The following is a 24,722-nucleotide window of genomic DNA, read 5'->3' as shown; positions in this document are numbered from 1 at the left end:
GGAGATCATTTTAGCTGAACAGCCTATAATTGTTTGCACCTCTTTATAAGTTTTCCCCTCTCCAATCAACTATTTAATCAAAGTACGCTGTTCTTCTGAACAATGTCTTGAACGACCCATTTTTCTCAGGCTTTCAAAGAGAAATGCATGTTCAACAAGTGCTGGCTTCATCCTTAAATAGAGGCCACCTGATTCACACCTGTTTTTTCACAAAATTGATGACCTCACTGATTGAATGCCACACTGCCATTTTTTTTAACACACCCCTTTCAACTAATTGCCCAATTTCACAGCCTTAAGAGCGTGCATATCACGAATGCTGGGTCTTGTTGGTTTTCTGAGAATCTACTGCACCTGCTGGTACCTTGTTTGCCATGTAGCAATAAAAATATACCAAAAACCTGGATTAATCTGGTTAGTCACATTGGACTGCTATTATTTTGAACACTACTGTATACACACACACACACACACACACACACACACACACACACACATTCATGGCACAGATAGCCAAAACCAAAATCATTATCAAGAAAACCATGGAAAATGACTAGGTATTGGCTCTTAAATTAAACTCGTATGAGCTATTTTTGTTGTTATCATTATATTTGTCCAAACAAATGTACCATTAATTGTACCAGACATTAAAATGAACAAGACATTTAAGAAAACAAGGGTGGTCTAATATTTTTTTCCATGACTGTATATATATAGGGTATATGCATTCATGGCACAGGTAGCACATAATGTACTATGTGTGTGTATTTATATTTATATGAATGTGTGTGTGTATATAAATATACAGTACTGTGTTCCCTCACTTTGCATTTTGCCAACTAATAAAAAAAATAAACATTTCTATTTTTGAAAGCATTCTTATTATACAGTTTTTTTTCCCACACCTGCCTAAAACTTTTGCACAGTACTGTATATTATATATGAACATATGTGTATAAATGTGTTGCCACACGTGAACGTAGAATGAACGTTCTGATTTATGATCAAATGTTAGGATGCGGACATTATCACGTTGTTTATAACACAACTTGTGTGTCTCAGAAAGTTGTGACCATTTCACCTGGAAACTTCACTGCGAGAGCATTTTCTACAGAGAAATTCGAGCAACTAGAACAACCAGACAAGACAAAGATTGTTAGCTAGCTGAACCCTCACTTTATGATTCAGGAGCTCTTAACAGCTAACTGTTTTTGCTAAGTGTTAAACCACTTAAATGATTGATTAAAATGCATTTATCTCTCAAAACAGACAGCTGGATTTAAAGAATACTGTTGTATTGACAGCTAAAAATTGTTAGAAAGTGAGTTTTTTGGATGTTACTTGATGGTTTATTGCAGAAACTGTTGGAAGAAGCATTTGCAGCAGAATTGCTTAAAAAATGCAGATTATACCATATATCATATATTTTTGGATTATTAATACAAAATTCTCAACATGAGTGGTGAATTAAAATGTTGTATTCTGTGGATGTGATTCTTGTTTTGTTTTTTTAACTATTTGATAGATTTTTGGGTAGTCCATCTTTAAAAAATGCATCTTTCAAAAAATGCACCTTTTTAAAAAATGCTTTAAAAATGCATCTTTTAAAATAGCTTTAAAAATGCATCATGTTTATTTAAGTGGTAAAAATGTTTAAGTGTAAAATGTTTGTCTGCAAGGTAAGTAAATAGCTATCAAATAAATGCAGTGTAAATGTACAGTATTTTTTTCTTTGACATGTAGTGAAGTAAATTCATACTATTACATTTCATAATTGCACAAGTAGTACTATGTCTACAGTAGGAACTTTCCACTCAGTAACATGATTATATGCTTGTCTCAGTGACAAACTCTCATTGTGTAGGTGTGTTTTTACTTTCCCCTGTATTTCTAATTTTGCTATATGAATATCAGTATTATCTGTAATAATCAGTAGTATGTTACCATTGTAAGGCCGCACAAATGCTGCTGAACTCTAACTATGTAGTGTGAACCAGATGTTTTATCGAGTTTCCTCCTATGAAAGTGTTCCATAAGCATCTCATTTGTGTGTTGCAGGAATGTAGTAACAATATGTCAGTAAACAGGAACATTGACAAAATTGACAGTGTTATAAACACCGTGGATCCCACAGAGATGCCTACCGCTCTCATGGATTCTACTGCAGGTGTGTTAACCAACCTTCCACCTCCAGCTCCACTTCCTCCTGATGCTGTGAAACAATCCAACTGCGGAGGACACTGTGGGAACACCGCCCTGGTGGCTACATTTCAGCAGACATACCACCTGCAAAACCAGGCATACCCTCAGTTCCAGGGACAGGTAAGATACTAGGTATAGGTTGATTGTAATTCAATGATTGTAAATATTGCTTTCTTTTATTGTTATTAGTTTTTCTTTTCTTTTAAAATGAATAATAGAATTATGATAATTTATTGTAAATATTGCTTTCCTTACTGTTATCTTTTTTTCTGACGCTTGCTTTGGCAATATGTACAGTGTTACGTCATGCCAATAAAGCCAATTGAATTGAATTGAATATAGGTTCGACACAGGGCTGGAATGGAATAAGACAATATGTGACCCCATTTTACCTTGAGGAGCAGCATAAATGATTGTTCGACAAAGTAGTACTTGATGGGTTTTACTATTGTTTGTTTTGTATTTAAGTATTGGTGTTTGAAATTATATTTTAAGTGTGTGTTTTATACCCGACTAACCCTCCCTGTCTTCACAGAACCTGCCATATATATGCACTGCCCCAAATGCAGCTCCTCAACAAACAGTAAGACCCTTTACTATGTAACTATATCCTTTTTTTCTCTATCTCTCCTTAAATTATACTTGTATTTTTAGGGTTAGGGTCTAAATAAATGCATAATGGTTTGTATTAAAGGAAGAGAACAGGGTTTTGAATGTGTATTTATGGCTGGCTAACCTTCCCTCTCTCCTCACAGAACCTGCAATATGTGTATCTTTGTCCATATGCAGCAGCTGCCAGTTACCCTGCAGTTCCTCAACAAACAGTAAGACCCTGGTTAAGCACACACACTCTGAAAGTCACATTTTACTATTTAGAAGATGAAGCATCCACAGTCTTGTAGCTCAGGTGCATTTATTTTTTAGGATAAATAAATTATACTGTGTTATCCTGTTTTATATTGTATTATATTATATTTAGATTGGATGATATGATACTTTATTCACCTTATAACTCAACTGAATTGAATGTTAATCTGATCAGTAAACCAGCAAGATTGTTCAAATTTTCTTTTGTGACGTGACTGGGTGTGAAACAGGTACGCAGCTGGTGACATCATCGCAGCTTGTCCAACCACCTGTTCTCTATGTTTTTGTGTCTCCAGTATAACAACCTGCCATTGGTGAAATCCTTTCAGAACCTGGTTCCTGTTGCAAAGATGTAAGTTACTCACACATAAATGGAAACAAATACACACAGTTTAACCCTCCTGTTATGATCGTTTCTCAGGAACAGCAATAATGTTCATGGGTCAATTTGACCCGGGCATGTTTAACTATTCAAAACTGTCAGAAACTAAAAAATCCCAATAAACATTGTTTATATTTCATTAATTACTCCATTTCTAACCATTCCAATCAATATTTAGTCCAAAGGTGTTCTTTACCTCTCACAGATCATGGTTCAATGAGGATAATTCACTTGTTTTTCTTTTTTTTTTAAATGCATGTTTGTATGTACATTGGAAAAGACCTACATATAAAATACAATGGTTTTACATGACATTGAATTTTTATTTTTATTTTTCTATTTTTTTTTTAGATTTTTAAACTTTGAAATGGGTCTATTTGACCCGCAACAGGAGGGTTAAGTAAAAGTATAAACAGATATTGGGCTTCTGATTTTGATTATCTGATGTATCTCTGTATCTCTCTACATGTAGGAATAGAATGGTGGTATACAAGACTTCATCAGGAAATGCTACTGCTGCTGCTAACTTTGCAGCTCCACCACCACCGAGCAACAACGCAGTAAAGTAAGTGAGCTCTGTCTAGTATTTAATTCCTTGCTTTCAACGTACAGCACAGACAAGCATGTCATTTCTACATTTCTTGTATTATTTTTGCTTACTTTAGTGTTTCTTTCTAAAATTCTCCTTTTTTCCTGTTTTGTCACAGGAAGCAAAAGCGTGAAGACGATGATAGACAATATGTCAAGAAGCCTCTTAATGCCTTCATGCTGTTCATGAAGGATCAGAGGGCAAATGTTAAGGCCGAAATGGAACCAGGAACTCGCAGTTCAGTGATTAACACTCTCCTGGGACGGAGAGTAAGTGTGTTTGCTCCGTCTGTATCAGACACTCTCTTATCTCTTATCTCTCTAACTCTACATCTTTACATCTTGACATTGACACTTTTAAAGATTTTCATTTACTGTTGCATGTGCAGAGAACTTATAAATTCAAACTTAGATTACATGTTTTAATGCTCTTGTTAATGCAGCCTGTAGTTTTGTGTTGGTGTGTGTGCTGATATGTGTTATTATCTCTCCACAGTGGAACGCGATGTCAAACGAGGAGCAGGCCAGATATTACGACCAGGCCGACAAAGAAAGTAAGCTCCATGAAGAGCAACACCCCAACTGGTCTGTCTGCAACAACTATGTATGTACACTCTGCTGACGTACAACTCATATATCACAACACTAGAACTTATAAAACAAAATCACAAAAAATGATCAGCTGATGACAGATATTAAGTGCAATGTGTTTGTTTTTGTGTTTGCAGGGCAAAAAGAGAAGAGTCAAGAGTCAACTCAAAAAGGATGATGGTAAGACAATATTTCAACTTGTTTTCATGTAAATTGGAGTGAAAACTCACTGAAGTTGTTAGATCACAGATTGTCAAAATACATAGCAGGTATCTTATGCTGTTTTGAACTAATGAGTGTTTTTGTTTGTTTCTAAAGCAGCATCTGCATCGATATCGGAGCCACCCAAGAAGCAGTGTGTGACCCCAACGTACACAGGAATGATGGGAGCTCCTTACACACCCACAGGTCTGATCGCGCCCTCACCTCCTGGACATATATGGATTCCCCACACACAGACACCAGCGGTTTGGAGCGTGAATGACCTGGCTGAGCTGCCAGATGTCTATTCATGGTTTGACATCCCTGGTTCTCCATCTTGTGTACATCTAACCTGGGGGTGGTAGCTCTTGAAATATATTATATATTTACCTGTTTAAGACTTTATAAATTAAAAATAAAATTCTTAAACTTTAAGAAGCCATTGTTTGTGTTATGTTTCATCCAGTTTTCGTTTACTGTCTTCCTTCAGATGTCGACAGCCAAGACCACAGCTAGAACATTTCTTCCTTATTTATATGTATTTCATTTAAGTTATTAACTGCTGTACATCAAATAAGATTAAGGGTCTTATAGTATTTTTTTTTAGTGTTTAATTACTCACCACTTGTTACAGCACTTTAATGGCATTTTTCCTCAAATGCATTTAAAAGAAGTTTAAGAGAATGACTTTGCATAAGCCCCAATTTTACAATTTATTCAAACCAAATTTAATAGCAGAACTAATTTAAATTGATGAGTTAATTTTGCTATATACATATAATTAATTGGACTTGATTGGCCATATAATTATAATTGATTGGACTTGATTTGGCTATATAAATATAATTAATTGGACTTGATTTGGTGACACGGTGGGCAGTGTGGCCTTGTTTCTATGTTCTCCCTTTGTCATAGCGGGTTTCCCCAGGGTGCTCCGGTTTCCTCGCATAATTCAAAAACATGCAGGTATTCAATTGTTAGGTCTTTATATATATATAATATAGATTAAGAATAAAATTCTTAAATTTTCAAAACTCATTGTTTGTGTGGTTATGTTTCATCCCCTTGTTGCACACTGTGTATCTTCAGATGTCGACAGCTAAGACCACAGCTAGAACATTTCTGCCTTATGTATGTATTTGATGTGGGATATTAACTACTGTACATCAAATGCAATGGAGGGTATTTTAGTATTTTTTTAGTATTTAATTACTCACCACTTTTTACAGCACTTTAACAGAGAATAACTTTGCATAAGCCCCACTTTTATAATTTATTCAAACCAAATTTAATATCAGAACTGCTTCTGAAGTTGTAGCGATAACCTAAGCTGACGTATGATCAGTTTAGTGAAGCTTACTGTGTATTTTTTATTCTACTCTTAACTTTTACTTTAACCTTTATCTTGTGCTTTGTATGTATTTAAATAGCTTGTTATTCTTAAGATTTGTGTGATATTTGGTTTGTTCTTTCATTTTATTAAATTGGTTTAGCATGTTAACATTCTAACATTCCCTAATTAACACTAGACACAAAGTAAAAATTAGGCTGATAGGAATGTTTTTTGGGGAAAAAAGCCATTTTTACCAGATGGTGGCGTTAAATGAAAAGTAAGGAGATCAAGGTTACAATTCATCTTCTGGGGTCCATCAATGTGTGTACCAAATTTCACAGAAGACCGACAAAGATCTGAAATGTCAACCTCATGGTGGCACTAAAAGAAAGGACATTTGATTAGAATACAAGGTCTGGGAATTTTGTGCCAATGTATCAAGTTGTTCTTGAACAACTCTGACGTGCTGGTAACTCCTGAGAATAAGTCAGTCATAATATTTCTTCCAGGGACCTTTGAAAACCTGTTGTAAATTGCATGACAATTAATCTAATGGATAGGAGATATTTCACTCTGAACCACAAATGTCAACCTCCTTGTCGACCAAGAAGCAAACTCTGAGGTGCACCAAAGTCTAAAGGATTCATCTTCTGGAGGCAATGAATATCTGCACAAAAGGTTTGGTGTAACTAAGTACATTTATAGTACTGTACTTACCTATAATTTTGAGATACTTGTACTTTACTAGATTATTTCCACATAAATAAATGTATACTTCTACTCCACTACATTTTAGATGCAAATAATGTACTTTTTAGTCAACTACATTTAGCTGTCAGTTTTCGTTACTTTTCAGGTCTAACTTTTCTGATTTAACATGAAAAAAATACAATCATTCTGAGTGGGTCCATTCTGCATAATGAGTACTTTTACTTTTGAATGCAGGACTTGTACTTGTAGTGGAGTAATTTCACAGTGTGGTATTAGTACTTTTACTTAAGTAAAGGATCTGAATACTTTTTCCACCACTCTGCTTAAAGGTACATATAAGCAGAGTATATATGTATACACACACACACACACACACACACACACACACACACACATATATATATAGTCGTCTCAGCAGCACAGGATTTAGTTATTTCAAACAGTTTATTTTTGGTTATGTTATAAATGAGACATAGAATAAACTGACTTTGACAGAAATGTCAGTTTTAAGCTTTGTTTTGATTAAGGGACATTTTCATAACCTATGATCCGTTAAATGACTGTAGGGAAGTTCAAATTCTATAATAATGCCCGTTTTAATGGTTTTAATTATTTATTTATTTTAAAGAAGAGAAAACATACTTTTCAAACCGGCGGGTAATTGTGCCCTTATTTTGAAGGATGAACTTATATTGAACGCGAGAGGCGCTGTAGGCATCTCTCACCGGAAGTCTCACTCTTTTCTGCTTCACTTTTTACCTTTGACCTCAGAGTTGTGCACGCTGAAAATGGAAACCTACTGAAACAACGTGGATAGTATAATATTAAAGTGATATTTATTAAATTCATTGTTGGCAAAGTCTTTGCGTTCCATGTTTTCTTCCGCCTGGATTTAATAACTCGACAGCTCAACTCAGCTAAAAGGTAAACTCTTCCTCTGCGTAAAACGTGTCACTTTGTTTACAAACGGGTACTGGCTCATGGTGGAGTTAGTTAGCTTTAAAATGAGACTAGGTCTTGACCTTTGTGGTATAATTGTTGTTTTTTATCACATTTGATACTGTTGCTTTTATTCGTATATGAGAAGCATTAAATGCGTCAGTGTTAACCACAAAACTTTCTCCAAAAGCTAACCGTTAGCTAAAGTTAGCCAAGGAAACTTCACTGAGGCAGGATGGATAGTTGCACCACCACAATTTTAAGTAGCAAAAATGTCATGTTGTTCAGATCCCATTTCGTCAAACTGTTAAAATAATCGCCTAAACATTTTTTTGTCAAAATGTTTTTTTTTTTGCTTAAATTATCTCCTCATGACGCCGACCACCTATGGTAAAATCGCCTACATCCTCAGTTGATCAGATCATGAGATTTACCCCTTTAAGATCATCACTTCTTTGACAGTTTGCCACATTCATAGGCATCAGATAAGAACCCAGCAGAGAAGAGCTAGAGGGAGATTGTTTAGTTATCAGTTTAGTTTATCAGTGTTTATTGTTGACACCAATATTGGTAACACTTTACTCTAAGGTGTCTACATAAGAGTGACATGAGCGTGTCATAAACATGACATGGGATGTGTCATGAACATTAATGACACTTTGAACCAACATTAATGTTCATGATACTTGTCATGTCATGTTTCTGACAGGCTTGTGTGACTCTAATGTAGACACCTTCAAAATAAAGTGTTGCCATATCTTGCTTAAGTCACAAAGGCATGTTCAAAAAATTGCCTAAGTCCTTTATTTCTCTTAAGTTACATAATTTACACACAATGTTATTACTATGCCAATAGCCATCCTTTGTTACATCCTTTTTGAGGGAAATGATCAATAAATGTCATATGTTACACGTTTGGTGAAGTTTTTTGTGTTTCCTGCAAAACTTGAAAAAATGAGTTAGGCGATTATTTTAACAGGGTGACGATTTGACGCTCGTGGTGTTTTAAATAAGAGTTTTTCTTAGGTGGATCGACAGAACCTGTTATAACAGTGATGTTAGCTCAATCACTGCAATAACTGTTACAGATGGGGAAGGTGCCTAAAAAGAAGAGCCTTGCCGACAAGGTCCGCAAAACTAAGACCTCTACTGAGATTAAAAACAACCCATTTGAGGTGAAAATCAACAGGAAGAAATTTGAAATTCTTGGGAGAAAAACCAAACATGATGTGGGTCTGCCTGGTGTGTCTCGATCCAAGGCTATTAATAAGGTAAGACAAAGTATCCTGTTGTTACTGCCCCATACTCACTCTCTGCATGCTTTGTACACTGCCAGAATAGTTCTGCTCCCTTAGTTATAAAACTTTTAATCCCATGAACCCAAAGCCATTTAATTTTTTGCTCTTGCATTTTACTCACTTGGTTCTTGTATTTCACTGCAGTACATCATTCCTGCATCTCTATGGAATCAGCACAGCCATGTGCAAAAGTGGAAACAATTTACAAATGTCTTTTGTGCAGTATAGCATAATATAGCATAATGGCATAAATCATGAAAAAGAAAATACACAAGTTTAATTTCTGTTATAAATTATTTTTTTAAAGATTGAAATAAAATGGAATTGATGTACACAACACCAAATGCCATACACATATTGAACTATTTGCATTTTTACAACCTCTCCTCTCCTGTCCTCTCCACTCACTTTGCTCTGTGTAAATGGCCTGCTGTTATGTCCGATTTTCAGGGAATATTTGTCACAAGACCATTCGTGTCAGCAAAATATAAATATGGCTTTCCAGTGTCACTGATGAGTGCAGAATTTAGTGTCTTTAACAGTATATAGTTATTCCAAACAGTTTATTTTTTTTAGTGACGTTTCAAATGAGACCTGTAGAATAAAGTGATTTTGACAGAAATATAACCATTAACCATTAACCAATGGAAACTTTCGTAACCCATGATCCCTTCAGATTCTGACTATAATGCCCATTTTCAGTTTCTTTCTACGATGAACATGTATTTTAGGCAATTTTTAAGGAAAACATACATGTTAAACTTGTGGGTAGGTTGGTGGTTCAGAGGGTTAATCACTCCAAAAAAGAAAATGTTTATAGCCCTTCAAATGAATTCAGTGTCCTACAAGTAGCAGACTTTTTTTCCCTTCACTGTAATTTGATTACTTTGGAAGCTTACTGCACTTACAACTGTGTTCTCCTTCAAGGTAACGTGAAATCGTTTTACGACTGTTCACTACAATGTAATATAATACATTGTCAAGTTTAAATGTTTAATCATAACGTCTGGCCTGGACATATAGTGATGCTATGTTTACAATGATTGGCTGACAGGCTTTGGTCTGTGAAATAAATAATTCATCACAACACAGGAGCCCCAATTAAATACTACATAACACTAACAGCTGTTCATTCCATTCAAAAAGTATAATAATGTTTTGTTTAATAGCTTGTTTTCTTGCATCAAACATTTTAGAATTAGAATTTTCCAGTTGACAAATATGCATCCTTTGATGATGTAAGTTTAATCTAGTTAATGCTATGAAATACTTTTTACATAAATAATTAATTACAGTTGGTGATTATGTAATGTACACTTCATTGACTGCTGAACAACGTTGAGTCTGAGGAACATATGTTTTTTGGTTTAATTAATACTTTATTCAGTAATGACAGTAGGGATATACCGAGTGTATATTTATGTGCAAAAGTGCTGTGTGAACCCTCAATCAACCATTTTTTACAGTTCATAATAAGTATGTTAAGTGTTATTTAACAAGAGGCTAAAATGATAAGGTGCATCACTGCCAGCAGCTGGTTGATTTAAGTGCTTCGTTTTTTTTTTGTGAATTATTGTCAACATAATAGTCTGGAGCCTGGTTCTTTGACCAAACACCCAGTGAACTGCAGCTTCAAATAGAAATGTCAGTATGAGACAAAAAAAAATAAAAAAATTAAAGAACTCTTTTACTGTAGCTCTGTATCTGGCAGTCATGGGTCACAGCTCATGGGCTATTAAACACTATCTGTGCTGTGAAGCCTAGTGCTCACAGGATCATGCTGAGAGACTGAGAGCTTCGTGAGGACAGAGAGAACCATAAAAACTAAGAACAAGTTAAAATGTAACGCACACATCATTAAAATTGACCTTTATGATTTTGTTCATGGATGCAAGTGAGGTTTTGACTGTTTATCTGATATATAAGATAGATATAAGATATAACTCCTCTCAAAGGGAAGACATTTGTAGCCCTCTGAATATAATCAGTGTTTTTATAATGTGTTTAGCATTGTGTTTTTGTTGCCCTGAGAGGGAGTTGACAAAAAAGTTTTTTTTGTATCTGTAGAGAAAAGAAACCCTCCTTAAGGAATACAAACACAAGAACAAGTCCAGCAAATTCATTGACAGACGCTTTGGGGAGTATGATACCAAGATGGCACCAGAAGACAAAATCCTTAAGAGGTTCGCCATGGAGAGACAGGTCAGTAATGAACATGTTTGTCTTTGGACGTATTACTGTCTAAGGACCCGTCAGCCAAACTTTGCTTTGTTGTTCAGCGCGTCCACGACAAGAAGGATGTGTACAACCTGAACGAGGACGAGGAGTTGACTCATTACGGCCAGTCACTGGCTGAGATGGAGAAATTCAATGACCTTGTGAATAGCGATGATGAAGAATCAGAAGAAAAGGGTCTTTTATCAGGTGAGGATTACTGGTGTCCAAACACCAAATTAACACAAAGTTTATATGCTATAAACCATAATTACTGCAATGTTTCCTTCCTCATTTTATTGTCAATGCGTGATGTCAGGATGTTGATAAATAATCATCAAATCAAATCAAACTTTATTTATATAGCGCTTTTCATACATAAAAATGCAACACAAAGTGCTTTACAAAAGATAAGAATAAAAACAGACAATAAAAATGACAAAACCCACCCCTCCCATCCCCACATACACATCTGTAAGTATACATACACAAACATGCACACACACGCATTTAGTCATGCACGCACACAAACACACACTCAGACTCACACACAGCACATATTGATTGACAGTGTAGAGACATGGCAAATAATCTTATAATTGCCCAGTTTTCTTGTGTACATCATGAACTTGTGGAGGTTTACCATTCCCAACTGAATTTGATGAGTCATGTTATGGATGACAGAGCTGGTGCATAATAGTAACACTATTTCTCTTTGCCATCTAGCTGAGCTGACAGCCTCCCACTTCGGAGGAGGGGGCCTCCTCAGAAAGAAAACATCGGACGAGCAGGAGGAGGAAGGAGGCCACAAGGCCAAGACCCGACAGGAGCTGATAGAGGAGCTGATCCGCAAGTCCAAGCAGGAGAAGGTGAGCCAGTAACACAATCCTGTTGATCAGTTTGGTCCCACACACAACTTTTAACCTTATTAAACATGGATATATGCCAACAATTGTATTTAAAATAACAATTCTGGGGACAATATACTTGTTTTATTAAAAACAAAAAGCAACAATGAATTGATCCCAACAAGCATTGTGTGTGTAGCTTAATTCACTAGCTGCACAGCTACACTAACATACACTAGCTTACTCCTCTGCACCCAACAGCTCTATTGTTATCCAAAAACTATTGAAAATGAGCCACACTTAAGCACAGACTGGTGCCTTCTCTACTATAAAGACAGCAGTTGTAGTTCATTTTGAGTTGACAAATTCAAAATGAAATTGTATTTATTTCTATTGTTTCTGTTATCTTGCTGCAACAACTGTATTTTCCTAGTGGGGGTTAATAAAGTTGTGTCTTATCTTATCTGGTAGCTGAAAATAGTCCCCCAAAAATGCACCATTTACTCTTGTTTGAATAATTTGGCTTTGAAGTAAGGGATTTGATTTTTATTGGTTACCTGCTTTTTAAAGATTTATTCAGTAGGATTATGGCTGATTTCCTCAGCCAGGCTTGGGGAAGTCGGAAATTACTGACAATGTTGGTTTTTCGTCTTTTCACACGATCTGTCGACAGTAATACAAACAAAAAAAATTGTGAGCCTTCTTCTGCGAGGATGTTTGTTTTTTACTGACTGAATATAGTGATACTTGAGAGAAGATGTGGCTTGTGTTCCAGATGATTAACGTAACCATTTTTTAACTTTTTCAGCGGGAACGACAGGTGCAGAAAGAGGAGGCACAGGAGCTGACTGAGAAGCTGGATCAGGACTGGAAGAGCATCCAGGCTCTGATGGTGAAAAAGATACCCAAAGGTGAACGTGCCGAGGAGGAGAAGCCCAAGGTAAGGTCACACCAATTAGCAAAATGTTGTTCCTCCACTGTGTGAATTAATAATCAGCATCAGAGCCTAACTATCTCTCGGTATTCTCTGCAGCCTGAACAGTACGACATGATGGTGAGAGAACTCGGCTTCGAGATGAAGGCTCAGCCCTCTGAGAAGCTGAAAAGCCCAGAGGAGCTCGCCCGGGAGGAGAAGGAGAAGCTGCAGAAATTAGAGGTATGATCACAGTTCAGGGCACCTGTTAAACATGTTCATCTCAGTGCCAACAACTTGTTGTCATTATTACATATTTTAATGCTATGTGTGACTTTGTGTGCTCTGTTTCGTGTCCAGGCTGACCGTCTGAGGAGGATGATGGGAGAGGAAGTGGAAGAGGCTCCCCAGACTCAGAACCACATGTCTGCTGATGACCTCAACGACGGCTTCGTCCTGGATCAGGATGACAAGAAGACACTGTCTTATCAGGCAAGACAAAGGGTTTATTTCTAGAATATTCTACACTTTTTGTTGATTTACATGTTGATACAGAATGGGTTCATTTTATATTTCTTTTGTATGTCCAGGATGGAAAGTGGAACATCGGAGAGGAGTCTGAGGAGGATAAAGAGGAAGATGAAGAAGAGGGAGAGAGTGAAGAGGAGGATGGAGATGAGGAGAGGGAGGATGAAGAGGAGGAGGAGGAAGAGGAGGAGGGCAGTGAAGAAGAAGAAGAAGAAGAAGAAGATGATGGTCACTCTGACCTGGAGTCCGAGCAAGGAAGCGAGGATGAGGAGAGAGAACAGGAGGAAGAAGAGACCAGTGCCAAACCAAGTCTGAGCAAAGAGGAGCTGAAGGCTCAGCAGGAGGCAGCTAAAGCAGAGCTCCCATACACATTTACTGGTAACTACACAAAACATCAGACAATCAGACCTCACTTTGATCCTGATTTTAATAAATATAGAACAAAACTTTCATTTTTTGGTAAATATTATAGTGTCAAGTATCCTTTTCTATTGAAGTTGACTTATTTCATCATCTGAAACAGAGACACTGGATCATCTTGAGTTAAGCTGAGATTTGTATCATCACCATCCTGTGTTTCTTCCTCTCGCAGCTCCAGAGAGCTACAGTGACCTGAAAGACTTGCTCCATGGCCACACACCTGACAACCAGCGTCTCATTGTGGCCAGGACTCAGAAAAGCAACCATGCTAGTTTGGCTGTTGGCAACAAGCTCAAACTGCAGGTAAAATATAGAGCAGGCTGTATATTTGTGTAGACGGTTGTGGGTGACGCAAATTGTGAACTTACCAGGTTTCTTTGTGTGTCTCAGAAACTGTTTGGCTTTCTGTTGGAGTACATTGGAGAACTGGCCACCAGGAGTCCACCTGAACTCCCCACCGTAGATAAACTCATACCGTGAGTTCACTTTCACCTCCTGATTCGAGTATTTAGTACTTAAAACAAATCTGATCATTCCTGCAACTGTCGTCTCTTGTCTTTCTCTGTAGAGAGTTGTACACATTGTGTCAGATGTTTCCAGAAGCAGCCTGTAAGGCCATGCAGAGCATCCTCGCAGATGCTGGACATGGCACGGAGGAGGTGCTTGAGGTCAAAGGGCATACTTCTTTCCCAACACTAGACATGGTATGGATGAATTGCTGTGAACACATCTGTGTAGATGTTTTGAATAAAGATGTGCCATTTCCAATTTGTGGTATTTTCCAATTGCTATTTTCTTTCTTTTAAGAAAGGGAGAACAGTATAAACAAAAAATGAAAGCCAGTTAGAGTTTAGATTATGTTGTATTTACATGTTTACTACAAATGCTGATTTAACCTTCATAGATTATTGTGTCTTTTTAAGAGAATATTCTGTGCAAATAAAATAACATATTAAATTAAAAGGAGTTCAGTCATGAGGCAGCTCCTGGAGTTCATACCTTTTATCCTCAGTGGAGATTATGCCTTTGCTTTTTGTATCAGATGAGCATATTCTTTGTTTTTGCTTATGACAAATATAGCTACATTATGTGTTTGTTTTTTTCTTTCAAGCTCATCTACCTGAAGGTGACAGCCCTGCTGTTCCCCACCTCAGACTTCAGACACCCAGTTACCACTCCAGCACTGCTTTACATCTGTCAGGCTCTCACAAAGGTACTCCTAGTCTTCAGTGTGTTTATTGTAGCTGTTTTTGTGTGGGTTCGACCTAATGGGATTTCACCACCACAATCATTCTTTTTGAATCCCGCCCTCCTCCTCTCATCAGTCGTCTTTTTTTGGTGTGGATTTTCTCTTGATGAGAGGATGTTTTCTATATACACACCTCAAACATTTTCTTTAGTTCATTATAAGTTTTCCAGGGTACAACAGCTGCATGAAGTTGTTTTCTTTCAGCTGAAACATTTTAGCAGTCACGTTGAAGTGAATCTCCTCCTTATAGCCACTAAATCATTGTTGCTGTACAAATCGATGTTTGATCTTCGGCACTAATGCCATAATCCTTGTGTGTGTATGTGTTTCTGTCTGTGATTTGTACGTCCTCAGTGTCCAGTGAGATCACTACAAGACGTGACGTCAGGTTTAGTGCTGTGCTGTCTGGCAGTGGAGTACGTCTCTTTTTCAAAGCGCTTTCTGCCTGAGCTCATCAACTTCCTGGCTGGAACGCTGCATCTGGCCGTGCAGGACAAAACCTCTCAAGGTAGTTGCGCACTCATGGTCCACTCGTGCATTTTTTGAGGTGTCGGCATGCATAAGGTGACTCAGAGTTTGACATTGTGTTGCAGGTTACACTGTGGTGCCGCCATTTAGGCCATCAGGGAAGTGCAGTGACCTGCTGGTGTTGTCAGACTCTGAATCCTGCAGCAGCTGGAGCAAGAAAAGCCTTCCACTGCCTGCTACTCAACACCTGGAGCTCAAAAATGACCTGGACAGAGATCACCATAGGTAGGAGGGGAGTACACCTGGAGGGATATAGATGAAGAAGCTAGAACATATACTTATTTGATGGTATTTCAGTATGTTGGCCGTGGGTTTCTTCTAAAAAAAATGCTGTATGCCGTTACCTAGGAACAACAACTTTCAGCCATAACGTGCCAAATGCATTAGATTAGAAAGCAAAGCAGGGTGAGAGTTCACCATGGAGTTAGATCATTTTATGTAAAACAGCAGTGCATTTGTTTTGGAGGGCCAGATTATACCACCCTGGTTAATGTGTAAAGTGTTTCAAAATGTTTTCTAAACCTTCCACAGATGTTTTAATGCCCCTCTGTTTATACAGCTGACCCCCAGAGACGTGGCATTCACAAACAACTGATCTCAGAATGCTTTAATTGGCCTTTCACAATTGAGTATGTAACAACACCGTGTAATAACAGGAGCGAACACTTGCTTGGAGACAATTATAGGCCTAGTAGGAAGAGAGGGGGGGCGATGAAGTGTGAGAAAACGTTTTGTCTTCTCACAGCTTGGAGAATACGACCACCGAAAGATGAAATGACAAGACGGGAACAGAAGAAATTAGACAGAATAATTACATTTATTTTTATTTTTAAGTGGCAAACGATGACCTCATTTGTGTTTTTGCCAAAAAAACGAAAAGCACACTCACACACATTTCTTGTTTAAACGTCTTCCTTACATCATTTTCTGAAGAAAAAAAAGCAAGTCATGTTTTGCTTATAGGGAATGAATGTGTGATGAAGGTCTATGTTAATGTACAGATATGAAATCATAAGATAAGCCCTCATACTGTGTTTACCTGTTCAGAATGTAAGGCTCAGAGCTGATACATCCACTCGTGTGATTCTGATGAGTCGCCAGCGTGGTTTCACACAGCAGCTGGTGTGTGGGCACAAAGCAAAGCTTGCAAACAGGCTTCAGCGGACCATGATTGTGCACAGATTGCGAGAATATACATTTTCATCCGTACTAAACTAAAATTAAGACTCACAACATGCCATAGATCACTCAAAACCAGACTCAAAGGTGGTTAGCTTGGAGATTTCATTTAATTTCATTTAATCAATTGGATATGTTTACGAAAGAAAAACATGTAAACCTGCAAGTCACAAAGAAAACACCCTAATTTTATCATTTATGTAATATTAGCAACAAAGATGGGAATTCAATCAATCAATTCAGAATTCAAATTCAAAATCAATAATCAGTTTTGGGTCTGTAATCATCAACCAAAAGAAGCAACACTAATTTTTCTTCTAGTTCTTATAGGGCTGGGCTATATTATGATGCATATTATCAAAATAATGTAAAAATGGCCATCGTATATGTATCTATCTATGTTAGGATTGCAATATTAAAAATCAGCAGTGGAATCAGTTACATTGGTATTTACGTTATTGAGTAAACAAAAACAGGCTTTATGTTTTATTTTTTTAATAACCAGAAAAAATGCTATATTGTGGGTCTGTGTATCTTTTGGTCATTAGATCTTCGGTTCACAAAAGGATATTAAAAAACAAATGAGTGGTAATTTGATTTTCGTTTTCGTCAGAGGGGGATAGACAATCTGTGTATCATTCGTTCTTTCCATTTTCAATTGGCAATCAAAAATTGACTGGTTATTTTTATTTATTTTTATTGTTTTTTCATATTTCAATATTAGGCTCAGATCAAAAATACAAAATGGAAAAACTGGCACAAGGACTAAATTTGATTTTAATATTTAATTGGTCGGGTTTAAGTGACCCGGAAGTTTGACTGCGGTCAAGTGAGCCGTCATTCGCTTCTCCATAGTCAAACCAGCCGCCCCTATATAATAATAATAATAATAATAATAATATATAATATAGTGCGCCCGTATTGTGATATTTATGGTAAATTCATTGAAACTGCTAAAAGCGAGCTGACATGAAGGATAAACACTTTACTGTCATTCTTTCTCACTTTTTTCAGCATAAAACTCTTACCAGCAGAGAGGAGATGAAGTATTAACTTTACATAAACACACCACGTGAAATAATTAAATTGCGTCGCGCCGAAAATGTATTTGTTGAGTCGACGTGTGGTTTTCAGTTTTCAGAATAAAGTGTTTCACAACCAGGCCAAATACCAGATAAATATGGAAATAAGATTAATTGCATGATATTCACATAACTGTTCACTGTGGATTTTTTTTTTATAAAATGCCTTTGGATATAGACTGTACAGTTAAATATTACATTATATTAAAAAATGTTTCCAGTCACTAATTCCACTTCAGGTACATTCTACAGGACATTCTAAAAACTTACAGGACTTTTCACCCTGGGAATTCATAATAAAATGAACTTAATAATTAATAAACTTGAATATTTACTGTACAGTCTATGAATATCATGAACGAATGATATACGGATTAAAGACTAAATTTCAAACGTGATTTGATTTTTGTTTTCTAGTTATAATAACAAAAATTGAAATCAAAACATCGCCAAGCAGCCAGCACACTTCAGACCCTGCGACTCTTACTTTGAAGGGGAGTGGTCTCCATTTCCGACTATGGACTTCCTTTTTCAGTTTTCATTATAGGACTTAGATAATCAAACAAACTTACAGTTTGACGTGCTTTTTTGATAAGAGGAAGAAACTTTATTTACCGACCATTCTCGCTTTTATTTTGTAAATGACATCTTCCGCTCGCAGAATATAAAATAATGGGTGTTTTTTCGAATGAAATTGTTGTTATTATAACTAGAAAGCTAAAATCAATACATTTTATATATCCGTCTATCCCTTTCTGACCTCTGAAGTAAAAAGCCTTGTATTTTTAATTTTAGCGTTTGTATTTTGAATTGAAAATCAAATAACCACTCGTTTTGTGTTTTTTCGTGAACGGCTATTCCAATGACCAAAAGATACACAGACCATTGTGATATAAGTATATTATCAAGATAAAAAATGTTTGCGTCTCCCAGTTATAATTGTTATTCAGTATTTTCATTCTGTAAATCATCTTGATAACACCTTGCCTGAAGGTCACATGCACTGCTGTGTTCATACCCCATACTGTTATCAACACAGTGCTGCATGTGACTCCTGCTCCTCACACCTGGGTGCCCATTCCCTCAGGCCTTACAGTGACACTAACACACCAGCAGCTTTGTGAGGAGTGTAGTAGCTGTGGCCAGAGTGATGCCGCATCTGGGTAGAAAAGGATGTGGAGTGAGTGCTCACTCCATGAAGGAGAAAGTCTGTCTAAATATGTAAATATGAATACATATTATGTACGTGTTGAACTTGTGTTGTAATAGTGAGGAAGCGTACTTGTAGAAAACTGGATACTGGAGCCGCATCATGACTATAAGGCACCTAAATATATCTTAACATTTATTTGCATACACAAATTGACATGGTCACAGCGAATAATCACAAGACACATATCAAGCTATAGAACTGAGATGATCAACCATGTGCACGTGTCTCTCCGCAGGTTGATGTGTCTGTCTACTTGCCTGGACTTGGTGAAGCGCTGCTGCATGCTCTACAAAGACCTCGTGTCCTTCACATGCATCTTCCAGCCAATCAGAACGCTGCTTTCCAAACATCTTTCAGCCCAAACATTACCAGAGCTTTTACAGGTTGGTGCCAATGAGGATTTGATACAGCGAACTTTCTCTTTTTCTCTCAAAAAATGTTGATCCATTAATACTTAAATCGGCCTCAGAAAACACCCTCTAAAACCTAAGCATTCTTTCAAAAAGGGTTTTCAGATAGAGAAATGAAATAAAAAACATTTATTTGGCTTTACCTGGAGAAAATTGCCTTTGTCCTAAAATTAATTTGATTTAGAAAAAAATCTATAATCAACATCTTAACAAAAGAAAGAAGAATTATCAAATATCTGAGCCTCTGTAGCACATTAATAACACAAATGATATCTGAAAGCTTAAACCCTTGGCTTTAACTGTAAATCATTGTATTGTCCTTAAAAGCAGTTACATTTTTTTAAAATGTGAAAACGACAACCAAAAATTATGTAAAATGTACTACACTGTGTGACACATAAAGTCTGTTCATTCTTCTTCTTCATTTTCTTTGTTTTACTTATTCACCTTTTGGTTTACACGTGTGTTTAAGCTAATCTCGTCGTATTTCATCAGTTACGTGTCTTAAAAAAGACGAGATCCTTCAAAACTATCTAGAGAGCGTATGTCTCTCCCAGTCTTCATGGTATACAGGTGCATCTCAATACATTAGAATATCATGGAAAAGTCGATTTCCTGTAGTTCAAGCCAAATAGCCCCAACCAAGTACTGAGTGCATATAGATGGAAATACTTTTCAGAGGCCAACATTTCCATATTAAACATACTTTTTAAAATTGGTCTTTTGTAATATTGAATTTTTTTGAGATACTGAATTGTAGGTCTTCATTAAATGTAAGCCATAATCATTATAATTACAAGAAATCAAATACATTATGACATGAAATGTTTCATTATGTGTGTAATGGATCTATTTAATGTGGTATTTCCACTTTTTGAATTTTCAGACATAAATAAGCTTTTCTATGATATTCTAATTTATTAAGACGCACCTGTATACACGCAAACTTTGCATCTGGTCTGAATGGGCTAATGTCAGTTTCTCCTTAATCTTAATGTTTGTTTTTTTGTTGCAGGAGCTTAACAGGGAGATCCTGGAAACCATCAGCAGTGTTCCTGTCACTCACAGTCGGCTGGTTTTAGACAAGAAGAAGCCGATTCCTCTGAAGCTGCTCACACCCAAGATTGTTGAAGTGTAAGTCGAAACCCAATGAGTTTAGTACTCAGCAACAAGTTTAAGTCTATGTGAAATGAGTTCTCGCGCCCCAGAAGCTGAGATGAAGAATGCCATTCCACTGGACATGGATCAATTGTAAAAAAAACCTAATTTGCTTCATTAATATTTGTTAGGTTGGACTATGGAAAGAAACGTGGCGGCACCAGAGAGGAGAGAGAGAAGGAGCGGCTGAAGCACAAGTACAAGAAGGAGTTTAAGGGCGCTCTGAGGGAGATCAGGAAGGACTCGCGCTTCCTGGCCAGCGAGAAGCTCAACGAGGTCATGAAGAGGTACGGTTCACACAGAGTCCATGTGGAGATGAACCTAAATGTTTTGGTGAAAATGCCTCTAACTTGTTACATGTTCTTTGTTTCAGGGATTCAGACAGAAAGAGGAAAGTCAGGGAGCTCTTTGGCAGCTTGGCCACTCAGGAGGGAGAGTGGAAGGCCCTGAAGAGGAGGAAGAGGAAGTGAAATACAGAGTCTTTATCGCTTCTTTCCATCATCTGTTCCCTGTCAAATGGACATCTCCCATCCAGATGTGGATAACAACCCGTGCAAGGTTGAAATTTGTGGAACTGGGAACTGTTTTGTGACTTTATGGATTATTTTTTAATTGCGAAGATATTCAACACCCATTTTATACTGTTTGACAAGTAGCTGTCAGGAATGCACACCAAGTTGTCAAATATTATGATGTAGGCGTTTGATGTGACAATTGGATACTGTTGTTGGAAGTGTCAGTCAACTCAGCAGTGAATACTTGCTTTGCATTCTCCTTTTTCCCCACTAGAATCCATCACTATAATGTGCTTAAATGCAAAACAATAAATTACTGTCTTCTTACTTTCCATCAATGCATATGTGTTTCTGGTCAAGCTCAATGGAGGAATATTCAGGGCTATTCCAACAACGAGAAAAATGTAAAAGAAAGTCAAATGCTGTGGATCTTTAGAGGGAGAGAAGCAGTTTTGTAGTTTACAATGTTTTATAATAACTAAACCCCAGCCTAGGATTGGTCAAAAATAGCAGGGATGTGTGAACCATTGATTCTTCCTAAGTTGTCATTGACTTTCTCATCTTAGGGCTGAGTTCTGGCCAAAACATAAAACCTGAATCATAAATTTAGCACAAACGCAAAACAAACACCTCATGTTGTCTTCACAGTACCTGTCTCAGCATGGAGCCGTGATGAACAATAACATTAACGAGTCATGGGCTCCTCTTGAGTCTGCAGGGATGTTCCAGGAAACAGCATATGACTGGTGTGGACAATAACAAGTGAGGATGCGTACAAGTGCAGGCCTCACTGCGGGATTCATTAGTAAGAAAGGGAAGTGAAAATTGGAGAATTAAATTACTTGGGAGTGCTGATATTTATGTAAAGTGGTTGAGTGATTTACAAACGCCACGTTTACATCCATAAGAAATGTGGATCTGTGCCCAAAGGTGAAGTAAAAGGCCACAATATTTGTTCTAATTGGTCTTAACTTTGAGATCTTGCACAGACGTACTTTGAACAAGCATGTAATTTTTACATAGATCACATGAAAAATCACAGAAAGGAAATTAAAATACTTTTTAGCCTTCCTTTATGTGCATAACTTTGATATTCAACTTGTTCTGAATTTATGGATGCCAGATACTTGATTTTCTTATTTTCTTATCATATAATATGAAGTCTTTCAGCAGATGGGAATACTGTTTTTAAAATATAATGCAATGTTATGAAAAAAAAAACTAATTTTAAGCCAAGCAGTTTTGCTGATTTTAGACCTTTCTTATGCACAGAGAAAGGAATAGCTTCAAAAAACAACAACCTCAAAATAATTGGCTGTAGACAAACGTACAGAAATTGGACCAAAAAAATAAGAAACGTAACAAGCAGAAAATTTTTTAGGTGGAGTAAAATTCAAATTCAGCAACCAGTGAAATATCTGCTCTTACAGTGGGTACGGAAAGTATTCAGACCCCCTTAAATTTTTCACTCTTTGTTTCATTGCAGCCATTTGCTAAAATCATTTAAGTTCATTTTTTTTCTCATTAATGTACACTCAGCACCCCATCTTGACAGAAAAAACACAGAAATGTAGAAATTTTTGCAAATTTATTAAAAAAGAAAAACTGAAATATCACATGGTCATAAGTATTCAGACCCTTTGCTCAGTATTGAGTAGAAGCACCTTTTTGAGCTAGTACAGCCATGAGTCTTCTTGGGAATGATGCAACAAGTTTTTCACACCTGGATTTGGGGATTCTCTGCCATTCTTCCTTGCAGATCCTCTCCAGTTCTGTCAGGTTGGACGGTGAACGCTGGTGGACAGACATTTTCAGGTCTCTCCAGAGATGCTCAATTGGGTTTAGGTCAGGGCTCTGGCTGGGCCATTCAAGAATGGTCACAGAGTTGTTCCAAAGCCACTTATTTGTTATTTTAGCTGTGTGCTTGGGGTCATTGTCTTGTTGGAAGGTGAACCTTCGGTCCAGTCTGAGGTCCTGAGCACTCTGGAACAGGTTTTCTTCCAGGCTATCTATGTTCTTGGCCGCATTCATTTTTCCTTCAATTGCAACCAGTCGTCCTGTCCCTGCAGCTGAAAAACACCCCCATAGCATGATGCTGCCACCACCATGCCTCACTGTTGGGATTGTATTGGGCAGGTGACGAGCAGTGTCTGGTTTTCTCCACACATACCGCTTAGAATTAAGGCCAAAAAGTTAAATCTTGGTCTCATCAGACCAGAGAATCTTATTTATCATAGTCTGGGAGTCCTTCATGTGTTTTTTGGCAAACTCTATGCAGGCTTTCATATGTCTTACACTGAGGAGAGGCGTCTGTCGGGCCACTCTGCCATAAAGCCCCGATTGGTGGAGGGCTGCAGTGATAGTTGACTCTATCGAACTTTCTCCCATCTCCCCACTGCATCTCTGGAGCTCAGCCACAGTGATCTTTGGGTTCTTCTTCACCTCTCTCACCAAGGCTCTTCTCCCACGATTGCTCAGTTTGGCTGGACGGCCAGGTCTAGGAAGAGTTCTGGTTGTCCCAAACTTCTGTCATTTAAGGATTATGGAGGCCACTGTGCTCTTAGGAACCTTGAGTGCTGCAGAAATTCTTTTGTAATCTTGGCCAGATCTGTGCCTTGCCTCAATTCCGTCTCTGAGCTCTTCGGGCAGTTCCTTCGACCTCATGATTGTCATTTGCTCTGACATGCACTGTGAGCTGTAAGGTCTTATATAGACAGGTGTGTGCCTCTCATATTCAAGTCTAATCAGTTTAATTAAACATAGCTGGACTCCAATGAAGGAGTAGAACCATCTCAAGGAGCATCAGAAGAAATGGACAGCACATGAGTTAAATATGTGTGTCACAGCAAAGGGTCTGAATACTTATGACCATGTGATATTTCAGTTTTTCTTTTTTAATACATTTGCAAAAATTTCTACATTTCTGTGTTTTTTCTGTCAAGATGGGATACGGAGTGTACATTAATGAGAAAAAAAATGAACTTAAATGATTTTAGCAAATGGCTGCAATGAAACAAAGAGTGAAAAAATTAAGGGGGTCTGAATACTTTCCGTACCCACTGTAAGTTTTTAAAAAAAGAGGATGTACAGGTGCATCTCAATACATTAGAATATGATGGAAAAGTCCATTTCCAGTGGTTCAAGTCCAATAGCCCTAACCAAGTAGTGAGTCATGTAGATGGACATACTTTTCAGAGGCCAACATTTACATGTTTTAACATACTTTTTAAAATTGGACTTTTGTAATATTAATTTTTTTTTAGAGACACTGAATTTTTGGTCTTCATTAAATGTAAGCCATAATCATCATAATTAGAAGAAATTGAATAAATTAAAATGTTTCAAAAAATGTT

The 24,722-nt window shown here is 37.2% G+C and overlaps 2 protein-coding genes across 5 annotated transcripts; both read left to right on the top strand.

The window, feature by feature from the left end:
- Window positions 1-1,301: 1,301 nt before the first annotated feature.
- On the top strand, window positions 1,302-5,256 carry LOC131992716 (transcription factor 7-like 1-A). 4 transcript variants are annotated; one of them, XM_059358386.1, is made up of 10 exons: window positions 1,302-1,321; window positions 2,059-2,322; window positions 2,738-2,785; window positions 2,958-3,026; window positions 3,366-3,421; window positions 3,924-4,016; window positions 4,159-4,309; window positions 4,536-4,643; window positions 4,768-4,810; window positions 4,949-5,256. In XM_059358386.1, exons 2-10 carry the CDS (start codon window positions 2,074-2,076, stop codon window positions 5,194-5,196), a joined length of 1,065 nt encoding a protein of 354 aa, XP_059214369.1. In that variant the 5' UTR covers window positions 1,302-1,321; window positions 2,059-2,073; the 3' UTR covers window positions 5,197-5,256. The 4 variants fall into 4 exon arrangements, with proteins under 4 accessions (XP_059214369.1, XP_059214366.1, XP_059214365.1 ...); XM_059358383.1 differs by lacking the exon at window positions 1,302-1,321 and adding an exon at window positions 1,605-1,679 and having other exon boundaries at window positions 4,952-5,256; XM_059358382.1 differs by lacking the exon at window positions 1,302-1,321 and adding an exon at window positions 1,605-1,679.
- A 2,336-nt stretch (window positions 5,257-7,592) lies between these two features.
- nop14 (NOP14 nucleolar protein homolog (yeast)) lies at window positions 7,593-21,701 on the top strand. The gene is made up of 19 exons (XM_059358704.1): window positions 7,593-7,799; window positions 8,903-9,085; window positions 11,180-11,314; window positions 11,392-11,536; window positions 12,053-12,195; window positions 12,983-13,114; window positions 13,208-13,330; window positions 13,448-13,579; window positions 13,678-13,993; window positions 14,208-14,338; window positions 14,426-14,511; window positions 14,604-14,739; window positions 15,147-15,248; window positions 15,639-15,792; window positions 15,878-16,037; window positions 19,522-19,669; window positions 20,712-20,830; window positions 20,986-21,141; window positions 21,228-21,701. The coding sequence occupies exons 2-19, from the start codon at window positions 8,903-8,905 to the stop codon at window positions 21,322-21,324; spliced, it is 2,598 nt and encodes an 865-aa protein (XP_059214687.1). The 5' UTR covers window positions 7,593-7,799; the 3' UTR covers window positions 21,325-21,701.
- Window positions 21,702-24,722: the final 3,021 nt, after the last annotated feature.

Source organism: Centropristis striata, chromosome 19, assembly GCF_030273125.1.
Source record: "Centropristis striata isolate RG_2023a ecotype Rhode Island chromosome 19, C.striata_1.0, whole genome shotgun sequence".
Lineage (NCBI taxonomy): Eukaryota > Metazoa > Chordata > Actinopteri > Perciformes > Serranidae > Centropristis > Centropristis striata.
Note: the sequence above shows the minus strand (reverse complement) of the source record. Positions and strands in the feature narration are given on the sequence as shown.